This window comes from Ipomoea nil, unplaced genomic scaffold (genome assembly GCF_001879475.1).
Source record: "Ipomoea nil cultivar Tokyo-kokei standard unplaced genomic scaffold, Asagao_1.1 scaffold0418, whole genome shotgun sequence".
Lineage (NCBI taxonomy): Eukaryota > Viridiplantae > Streptophyta > Magnoliopsida > Solanales > Convolvulaceae > Ipomoea > Ipomoea nil.
In genome coordinates, this window is record NW_017616846.1 from 2,470,882 (window position 1) to 2,482,283 (window position 11,402).

Consider the following 11,402-nt stretch of genomic DNA (forward strand, 5'->3'; position numbering starts at 1 on the left):
GAGAGAAATCATCATACCAGTAACAAGATATGGGCAACAGATTCGTGTGTGAGTGGAGTATGATTCGATCCATAATCGCCATCCTTCAATGGTGGTTCTTCAATGTGGCGGTCATCATTATGAACAAGTGGATCTTTCAGAAACTGGATTTCAAGTTTCCCCTCACAGTTTCTTGCATTCACTTCATCTGCTCGGCTATTGGGGCATATATAGTGATCAAAGTTCTAAAGGTTAAGCCACTAATTGTGGTTAGCCCTGGGGATCTGTGGAGAAAGATTTTTCCCATGTCATTTGTGTTCTGTGTCAACATTGTGCTGGGGAATGTGAGCTTGAGATACATCCCAGTTTCTTTCATGCAAACCATAAAGTCATTCACACCTGCAACTACAGTGATTTTGCAGGGGCTAGTATGGGGGAAACGCTTTGATTGGAGAATCTGGGCTTGTTTGAACCCCATTGTTGGGGGGATTCTCCTGGCTTCTATCACTGAGCTCAGTTTCAACATATTCGGGTTCTGTGCGGCCTTGGTGGGTTGTCTTGCAACTTCGACCAAAACCATTCTAGCGGAGTCTTTGTTGCATGGGTACAAGTTTGACAGTATAAACACAGTATTCTACATGTCTCCTTTTGCAACTATGATATTGGGGTTACCAGCTTTAGTGGTGGAAGGGTATGGAGTGATTGAATGGTTCAACTTAAACACTCACCCTTTTGTTCTTTCATCTTGTGGTATCATTGTTGGGTCTGGGGTGCTGGCGTTTTGCCTCAACTTCTCTATCTTCTACGTTATCCACTCCACGACTGCTGTCACGTTTAACGTTGCTGGAAACCTTAAGGTTGCGGTTGCCGTTGGATGTTCCTGGTTGATATTCAGAAACCCCATCTCAGCTTTCAACGCCGTTGGATGTGTAGTGACATTGATAGGATGTACATTCTATGGCTATGTCAGGCAGATGATCTCACAGCAAGCTTCTAGGAGTAACTTGGAGTGTATTCCATTGGTAAATCAGAAATCAGAAAATAACAGAGATTAAAGTCCTCAAGTCTCTGTTAACCTTTAACATTTTCATTCAAAATATGATAAATTCTTTGTTTTAGGACATTTCAAGATAACACCTAAGAGTTTTAATTTCAATGCAATGATGTCACTGTATGAAGACCAAAGAACCCCCAAAAAGAAAGTATCAAGTGAAGGGTACACTATGAAATAAAGTAAATGCCTGATTGGGTTTTAAGATGATCATCTACACCTAGGCCAAATTGGCAGATCTATGTTTCAAACATAATGCAAGAAAGGCCAAAACTGAGGTTTACTATGCCTAATATGCTTTCATCAACTTCTTCTGCAACAAGAAAATATGATACGCTTCATATGCAGACCTGATAGATTAGTAACTTCCTTCTTTTTCGAAAGCAATTTTAATTTGTGACACTTGGACTCCAGGAGATGGCAAGTCTGTGAATTTAGGAGATGACCTTAAATTCATCAAATTGACCCATATGTTCTTTCAGTAGTTCTCCAGGTTCCTTGAGTAGAATCTGAGTTTTGTTCCCATGAAGCCTGGTTTTCAAAAGATCTATTGGTATCTTCTGGCTGTGTGTAGTTGTGGCCTACTCCACCCAACTGCAAAGTTTCAAATTCCAAATTTAAAACAGCCATAAGTTACAATTGTTTTATGAAAAGAAAAAAAAGCCTTTTTTTTTTTTTTTCCTTTCTCATCGATAGTATATATTGGACCATTTTCCTAATTTACTATCCCACGTATCAACTATCAACTATTTGTTCTATTCTTCACTCTTCACATTTCTCTCCTTAAGCTTTAAGCTCTCATCCATTTCGGCATTCACATAAAAATAATAAGTAAAATCCTAAACAACAAAGAATGGTTAACTGAGGTAAGCTACTAAGCATCCACTTGTTTCAATGTTATTTAATATTGTGTGTGTGTAGAATTTTAACACCACTAAACAAAAACCCTGCAGTCACCACTACTAAGTATGGGTTGAAATTCAACCTAATCAAAATGAGCATTTGAAATAAATACATAGAAGTATGTTTTACTCACTGTTTCTAAACATGCGGATAAGTATGCCATTCCAGGCAACGCATCAAGACCATGCTGCACATGATGTATAATATACGTTAAGAAATGGACAAAAGAATATCAAAAGCCAGGAGAATTGAAGTTGAGTATTTGATTCTATATGCAAATTAAGGTGAGAAACCTGATTTTGCACTCGTGTATTGTAAATAAACCCTCCACAGCACAGCAGTGTTGAGGCAACAATGAACCTGCTCCATGTCGTTGTGTTTAGATATCATTATTTCATCTTAGTAAAATAAACTACAAACATTATTGACATAAATGTATATTTCAAATATATGCTAGCAATGGTCAAAATCCTTCAAGTAGCCAGTTATGAAGCACAATTTACAAACTAAAATACATGCAGAATTGCAGATAGCCTCTTACATGACATTTGGTTCTTGGAATGAAAACAGAGGGAATACCAATAATGGTCCAGAAAAAATGGAATAATGGAATATGGGTACACAATATAATAAAAACACTATACCCATTGCTTGGTTTGCATACATAATAGAAACAAGATTTCAAAACAAATGATATTTCAATGTTTAGTTGGTTTTAAAATAAAAATGGAATAAACTACCAAATGACAAAAATACCCATACAAACACACACATATATATACGTATATGCACACATATACACATAGCATATAATATGTTATATGGAAAACAGTACTTTCAATATTATAAAAAAAAGCTATTATTAACACTCCATGGTCCCTCCCGAGAAAAGCTATTTCCATTGTAAAGGGAATAGCTCATTCCATAGAATAGAAAATGAACCAAACAACATAATAGGTTATAGGTCTATTCCATGGATTGTTATTCCATTCTTGGCCTATTACATGAACCAAACTTCGCCTTAATATGTCATTATTAGTCATATGAAGGAAGCTGAATAGAATAGGGATCTTTACATACACGCAAGATATCACTCCAAATACTGTCCATCCTCTTGTACCATCTCCTTTCTCACTTTGACTACCCACCGCTAAAACATAAGAATCACAAGTTAGACCATGAACCAGAATTTAACTGCAGGAAGCAACTATGGAGCAGTTGATTTCATCTCCAATATTACTTTCAGTAATCTATTATGTTGGATGCAGCCTCAGAGTTACAATCAAGACATTATCTTTGAATATAAATTTCAAGACAGTATTATGAAACGAGTGTTGCATTTTTCTAAGAGAACCTTGAACTTACTAACAGCAAAACAAAGCAAGCATGTCATTTAGTACAGACTACTAAATCTTAATAAGAAGATAAGAACAGTCAAAAGCAGAGGGTGCAGCACAAGACTACCAAGAAATCCAGACAAAAGATATGTGCCAAAACAATAAGACATACTAAAGTCACCTGCAAAAAGGACCAGGAGGAATCAAACCCTTTGAAGAAAGCATGCTAGAGCACTTCCGTTAAGATGCAGGTTAAAGCCAAATTTACCCTTCAGTCCTTCACGTATGTGTGTGCGTGCGTGTGTATGTATAAACTAGTGGGAGTTATTCCTTTTGGCTCTCTAAATCATTTAAGTTTCAAAATATGAGATATAAATCAATGGTATGATTTGGCCCCAATTTTCATGCACAAAAATAAAAGAAAATAATCGACAAGATTTTCCGTGCCAACTTTGAGTTGGAGGAAAAGTCTTGCAACAACTTTGGAGAATTGGTGGTGGAATGGATAGTTGAAATTTGAAAACCATGCTAGAGGCGAAATAGTTGTTTAATCTGCTGAACTTTATACAAAGGGATTCACAGATATCATCATGCAGTGAGAAGTACATGTACATGATGAAGCAAAGACACACAGCAAGAAGAAGAGAAGTTCTATAAAACTTACTGCACATTTTAGTAAGGGTGAATTGAATGGGATCATAGCTTTCCACTGGAATGGTAATGTTAACTTCATATGGCGTGTCACGAGCTGTTTCACCTGAAGATAATAACCAGATGTTTAGAGGATCATCAATTATCATTATTTTACTTCACAAACCTATAAGTTGGAGATATATGTCTTATACATGTCCAATCAATAGTTAAGACTGTTGGTGATAATGTTGTAGGTGACTCTCCACTTGTTGCTGAGCCTGATAATTTCACCTCCAAACCTTGGTCAGGTGAAATCTGGAGGATTGTGTGGGAAGATGAATCAGTATTTAGTAAAGCTGAAATATACAAAAGAAGGAAAGTTCAAAGCACCTTAGTTACTGGCTTTTGCACTAAACTCGAAAGAGATGCAACTGCAGTCATATAAAGGTCTACTTGAGTTTGATCCGTGCTGAAGCTGTATAGTGATAGGGAATCAATCAACAGTTTATATTTATTACCTTTAGGTAGAGATAGTTGGAATTTGCATATGATTCTTAAGAATATTGATAGTATAGGGAAGTGAAGACAGCCAAGCACTTTAAAAGGTACTTGACATGTTAAATTAGACTATGGAGTAGAGGCCGTTTGGTGCTTTGACTGCTTTCCCACCCATTAAATTCTTGAAAAGGTAATTCCAAGGAATGTATTTGCTAAGAAAATTAGATAACATGTTTGGTGTTACCCTTGAAACATAACAATTAAATTCCATGTAAAGTTATTTCAAGCATTTGTTTTGTCTAAACTTTCCAAAGATTTTTTTTTTTTTTCTTAATCTCCAATATACCCTTGCTACATGCAAAAAAGTAAATGACTAAAATTTACACATTCTCAGGTACATAAGAAAATGAATCAGGCCACCCCTAGCCTGGAATAACTTTACCACCTTTCAAGAAATTATATTCCTAGTTGACCCAAACATTACCTAGTCAAAGCACTCACCAAACATGGTAATAACTTTCTTACCTTTTAAGTTGCCAAGAAAGTTCACCAAACGGTCTCTTAGGGTCTAATTTTTGCGTACATTATTGCAGTTGCAAAATATGAAAGACATAAATCTTAGTTGCTGATGGAAGAGAAACAAAAGATTTGTGACAAATAATTAACAACAGATCCAATACCTGAATTCCTTATAAGCTTTTTCAAAACCTAATTGAGTCATGCCATTGTAAACCTACAAGTTCATCCAAGGATTTCACTTTGTAAGCAGTGTAAGAACAAGCTTTGAAGTATCATTTGGAGGAAAAGGCTTCCTTACAATTTCCCACTTCCGTGGATGGAAACCAACTGTGAAGCCTTTAAACACTCGTTCGCCTGGTTTGTCACATGGAATGGCAAGTTCTACTATAGTTCTGGTCCAAAAGTCATGAATAGAAACATAAATTCAGAAATTGAACATACAAAATAAAATTGGCCAAAACTTGTGTGATCCGTGAGGCAGATCGGGTCAAGATCAAATGTAATACTTATACTGGAAATGTAATACTAATAAGGAATAAAATGTTTATTACTTATAAGGGAAATTGTAATACTTTTGAAGAAAAATGTAATACTTTTACATTTTGATTTAAAAGTATTACATTTTCCCTTATAAGTAACAAACACTTGCCAATATTACTTATAAGGGAAAATGTAATACTTTTGATGAAAAATAATGTAAAAGTATTACATTTTCCCTTATAAGTAACAAACACTTTATTCATAATTAGTATTACAATTTTCTGTACAAGTATTACATTTTCATATTTACCCGATCCGACCCATCTCAGACAGTCCCACACAAGTGTAACCCAATAATATTTGGTTTAAAACCCCTCAAACTAATCTATCGCTTTGCTATGATCTTTGGAAGTAAGATGACTTCATTCAAATGGCTTGTGAACATTTGGAGATAGAGGATAAATTTTAAAAGGACTTTCTGCCAGCAATGGAAAAACCCAAACTTGGATATTGTTTATGTTATAATCTAAGATTGGGCCCGGTGGTTCACTTAATTGGGCTATAATGCACATGGGCCAAACCACACTAAAAGATTGAATCCAATCAATTAGCTAGTCTAATCCATAGCATTATAAACCCATATGTTCTCTCTTATTTTATTAATGTGGGACTCTTAACAGTTTCTATACTCCATTAATTTCTAAGCATCCAACAAGAGACTATAAATACAATGTTTCACATGGTGCTACAAGTTCCCATTGTTTTAGGGTAGTATTGTGATGAGAACTACTTTCATTCAGGTTCAGTTTATTACTTTGTGGAGTTGCACACTTGCACATGCATAAAAAGTCACTAAACTTGCCTTAGATAAATTGGCAAAAAATCTGATCTTCTAAAAGATTAACAACCACTTCCTTTTTTATTAAACATAAATGCAGTTGCTCCATATTACAAGTACTTAGACATGATTATTGGTTATTTGGTTTAGATGGAATCAATTATGCAAAGCCAAATAGAATAATATTTTATATTCATTAAAATACCTGCAGCTAGATTCATTAGTGATGCTGCATATACATCCAAGTCCACCTGTATTTCAAGAAACCAAAAGTATTTCCAGAATGGCTTCAGGCAAAGACAAAAGAATACTGCAGGAAAGAATTTATACTTTATATTGTTGTTCATCAATCTATTTAATTGATAATACCTTTACATTTTCCATTAGGGCAGTCTCCACATATGATATTGACCTACAAATTCAGGATGAGAAGGAAAACTCATGTAAATATTTTAGCAGTGCACGTATTTTTTATATGCTTGGTTAAGCAGACAATACAGACTCAAAACACTGCCCTCCCCCCAGGCACTCTACAGGAAAGAAGAAAATAAATCACAGTATAAAAGAATATGTGAATGCGATGTGATTCCAATAGAGAAGGAAAAACTGCAGAAAGGGAAGAAAATGAAAGAGAGAGGAACCTGAGCTGTACGGCCCATCTTATCATAAGATTGCTCACAATTAGTCAGGTCACCATTGAAATATTCCTGGATTGAGGGAAAAAAAAAAAAAAAAAAAAAAAGGAGGAAGAAGAACAAGGATTTAAGTAAGTTGATAATGATTTTCAATCAAGCTAGATTTGCTCAACCACATTAGTAAATAGACATGCCAAAGAACTCTCCTAATACCTAAAACTGACAAAAACTATTAGCATTTCTGTTTACCTAAAGAACGCAATGAATGCTGGAAAGGCTACCATCTTGACGTCTTCCTTCTACCTCTTATTTTATTAACTAAGTTCTTTCCTTTTAAAGTTGAATCAGGAATCCATTATCTAAAAGCATCACCTGATCCTTTCCTTAATTTCTTATTTGATAAATAGGAGGAGATATTAGCCACAACCAAAAAAGAAGAGAGTACGAATTCATCCACATTAGAAAGAAGTCAAAATGATACAAGCAACCTCCATGGAAGGTTTTGGATCATCCACACCGAAGGAAGTTGAACATGGGGATGTTTTAGCTTTTTTTCTGTGCAGTCTTGTCATGCCAACAAGTGAACAGTGGAAACTACACTATTATATTGCATAGTAGTTACCAAGAAATAGCATTGTGACTTACTTGAACAAAGTTGACTTGTCCAGAACCAGCTACAAAATAATTGAACTTATCATATCTACCAAAATCCAAATACCCCTGCAGTTTTGTAAATATGAAAACAAATTATGAAAGCATTCAAAGCAACATAAGCATTAGATATACCATCATTATCCTGATCAATGAAAATGTGACTTAGAAATTTTAATCTGTCATTCCCTGCTTATATACTGCAGAGCAAATTCATTGGTCAAGTCACTTGAGTGTAAAATTTCCTATTATTTTGAGCTCTCTATTCTGACACAGAAATTGCAGCTCATTGTATGCAAAGCTGAGTTCTATGAATACTACTCAAGAAACTACATTTGTGCAGCCTTCTTGTCAGAAAAAGTAATAAGAAACAACCAGCTATTCGAAATTCAATAATTGGTTGCTCTTAAACTAATTAAAAAGGACAAAATGAGCTTCAATAGCATCTTCAAGAAACCAGGCCATGGGGACAACAGATCGGGTAAATGCTCCTCTAACTTCGATCAAGTTTGGAGCTCAAATCATTCCTCTTCCCCCTTCACACCCTCTATCTAATTTATTTTTTTTAATCCACATGAAATATAGAACATCAAGGAGCTGTTCTCCTGTAAAAAGTTGGTCTTATTATGAAGAGTTAGGAAAGAGAAGTCATTAGAGTATACTATCTACAGAAGACAGTTTACTCCCAAGGTGTAAAATAATCCCAGAGTTTGGAACCACAGTAAATCAAGAGAAAAGTTTCATCCTTGTTCACAAACAATTGAAAAATGAAAACCCCAATCAATAAAAATAGAAAGTGCATGCATAGTTATCTAATTAGTAATATGAGTTCAAAGAATAAAATACCCCTTGTGATCTGGCTTGTACATCTTTACAAAACCGTAACACCATGTCAGTGCCCTACATGATAACCATCATAAGTGCAAAGTACTACAAATCACTAGCTTTGACCATAATATTTTGCATACTTTTGGCAGAAGTCACAGCAGTTTACATGGCTATAACATTACCTGCCCATCATAATTAAATGAATGTCCAATCCAGCTACTCTAAGAAGCAGCTTAGGAAAAACATTATTGCTTAATGTGTAGTTCAACCCCAAAAAAATGTTGAAATACAATTAGCTCTTAAGAAGAACAAACATACAAATGAAAACATATTTCAAAATCAAATAACAAAATCTTCTAACAAGCTAATTAAGATTCAAGCAATGCCAGTGTAGTTATGACTCTCAAAATGGATGAGCACAACCAGCAGTGTCCAAGATTCATGGACAATGCATCTCTTCACAGTAAGAATTTCATAAATACAAAGGATACAAAATCATAAATGTAGCTGGAATTGTCAAGAACATAGCACCCGGTACTTGGCACAACAACCGAAGCAGCCCCGAGTGCCTCAAACAGAACAGCTGCAACAAATATGAAACTCGTAAACTATACCAAAATGTCAAACAACTAGTGATGAATACCACTAAACAAAATGTTTCTCCATTGATATCACAAAATTACCTGCCATGACGGTAATTAGTATATGATGCACATTATTGTCTAAGCAATTTCTTATGCAAGGCATTTCGCCAAACAGTTCCTGCCAATAAATATTAAAAAACAATGATAAATAAATTATTGAGTGCTTATGTCATGATTTCTTTACTACCAGAAACTTGATGAGATATGTAGAGCTAAGCATTAGTTTACTGCATATAAATTCCGCATCAATCGAGTAAACCCAATGCAAGAAAGTTTTACCGAGAATGTGTTCGCCGGCGTTGAACTGCGCACCACCTCCGGGAGTTCTACCACTCACCTGAGATTCTTAAAATGAGTCGGTGACCAAAATGCCCCTTCATAAGCCCGGATCATTTGTTTCGGGGCAAAAATTTATTTCACTTTTTCCTTTTCTTTTTTTTTTTATTTTAAATTCTTAATCTAAAATATTTAAAATAATTAATTACCGAAATGATCAATTAACTATAAGTAAAGTTATCAATTTGATCATTAATTATTTTTTTGATCAATTAAATCCTTGAGAAAATGCTAAAAGTTTTAACTGTTAAAGGAATGATAAGGACGGGTAAGAAGGACAAGTTCAATTTGAAGTTTTTTTAAACCATAAGGGGTCGTTTGGTTCACGGAATGTCAGATTACCTTAGGGAATGTTAGATTGCTAGGAATGTTAGATTACTGGGAATGTTAGATTCCTGTGTTTGGTTAAAGTTGGGGTATGTAATATAATGATGTTTGGTTTAGGGTTATCTTTTATATACACTATAATATCCTTAACATATTTTCATATATTTTAATAAATTTAAAAATTAAAATAAATAAATAAGATAACGGTATCATATATAATTACATGATTTTAAAATATTAACTAAAATCTTGAACTTGAGAAACAAAATTATTTTATATGCTAACATAACATAATAAAAATAAAAAATATATATAATTACAAAAATAATTATATATATATATATATATATATATATATATATATATATAATAATAATAATAATAATAAACTAACATAACCAAAGTTATCTTACATTACCTAAGATTTTGAAGGGAATCACATTCCCTTCAAAATCCTATGTGGAGGGAATGTGACATTCCTTGGGAATGTTAGATTCCCTCAGATAATATGAACCAAACACCGGAATATGAGCTTTGGAATGTCACATTCCCTTGGTTATGTTATATAACCTGAACCAAACGCCCCCTAAGAGATTTTGGAAAAGATTGGAAAAGTGACTATAGGATGGTATTGCCACTGGAGATCATCAAGTAGACTTCTCATCCCCCGGACCATCATCTCGTTCCCCAGGTTCATCATCACGTGAAGTTCTGTCATGCATGACAACAGGTAGACAACAATGAACCCATGAAATTGCAAGTTGTTCCCTTACGGGCTGTTTAGTTTGACGTAATTAAGTCGTAGTTGAATTGTAATTCATCACAACCCACAATTACGCCATTTGGTTGGAGGAAATTGCAATTCCCTCCAAATGCTGAATTGTAATTTGTATCCCTTCCCCTATGAATTACAATTCGGCGAATTGAAGGGAGAAGAAAAAATAGGTTAATGACCATTTTACCCTCACTATTCTTTTGTCCTATTAGCTGTCTTATTATTATTATTATTATTATTATTATTATTATTATTATTATTATTATTATTATTATTATTATTATTATTATTACATAAGGGCATTTCAGTCATTGTATCACTTATTCCCTTTCAATTCCATGCCTTATTATTGCATACCAAACACTATCATGTGAATTTCTACTTTATTCTCACCTTATTCTTTCCCACCGAATTACAATTCCTTCCCCCCCTAATTCCTTACTTCTAACCAAACACCCCCTTAGTAATCCAACAAACCACTGAAATCCTTAATCAACCATTTCTCAAGTAAGTTTCCTTCACTATCATCTAATGTAATAACAACATCATCAACATAAATCAAAAGATCTGCTTTTTCCAAGTAGATATTTATAGAAGAGAGACCCATATAATGAAAACACCATCAACATAAACTAAAAGACATGCTTTTTACAAGTAGATGTTTATACAATAGAGACATAGTGGTCACTTTTTTCAAGTAGATGTTTATAGAAACGTGGCTTCTACTTTTGCAGGAGTTCGGGTCTCCCGAGTGTCATGTCCCGCATGTTTATATAAGACATAGTGGCTTCTAATTTTGCAGGAGTTCGAGCTACTCATTGTCATGCCCCACATGTTTATGGAAAAGACAGAGTGGCTTCTAATTTTGCACCACTTGAGAGAGTCGCTTCATGCCGCTTGACTACAAGGTCTTTGAAACTCTTTATTAATATCTAATTTACTTCAAAGATATGAAAAAACTGATTGAT

General features: G+C 34.4%; 2 protein-coding genes across 2 annotated transcripts; one reads left to right on the top strand and one right to left on the bottom strand.

The window, feature by feature from the left end:
• The first annotated feature begins 29 nt into the window (after window positions 1-29).
• On the top strand, window positions 30-1,034 carry LOC109172503 (UDP-galactose transporter 1-like). The gene has a single exon (XM_019321657.1). The coding sequence runs from the start codon at window positions 30-32 to the stop codon at window positions 1,032-1,034; it is 1,005 nt and encodes a 334-aa protein (XP_019177202.1).
• A 44-nt stretch (window positions 1,035-1,078) lies between these two features.
• LOC109172712 lies at window positions 1,079-9,368 on the bottom strand. Its single transcript, XM_019321938.1, has 18 exons — window positions 9,276-9,368; window positions 9,036-9,114; window positions 8,844-8,935; window positions 8,535-8,573; window positions 8,371-8,424; window positions 7,519-7,593; window positions 6,880-6,945; window positions 6,608-6,650; window positions 6,444-6,489; window positions 5,219-5,312; window positions 5,082-5,134; window positions 4,294-4,378; window positions 4,116-4,218; window positions 3,935-4,027; window positions 3,014-3,083; window positions 2,227-2,293; window positions 2,067-2,120; window positions 1,079-1,624 (listed from the first exon to the last, which is right to left on the bottom strand). Exons 2-18 carry the CDS (start codon window positions 9,097-9,099, stop codon window positions 1,487-1,489), a joined length of 1,236 nt encoding a protein of 411 aa, XP_019177483.1. The 5' UTR covers window positions 9,100-9,114; window positions 9,276-9,368; the 3' UTR covers window positions 1,079-1,486.
• Between the last annotated feature and the right edge of the window lie 2,034 nt (window positions 9,369-11,402).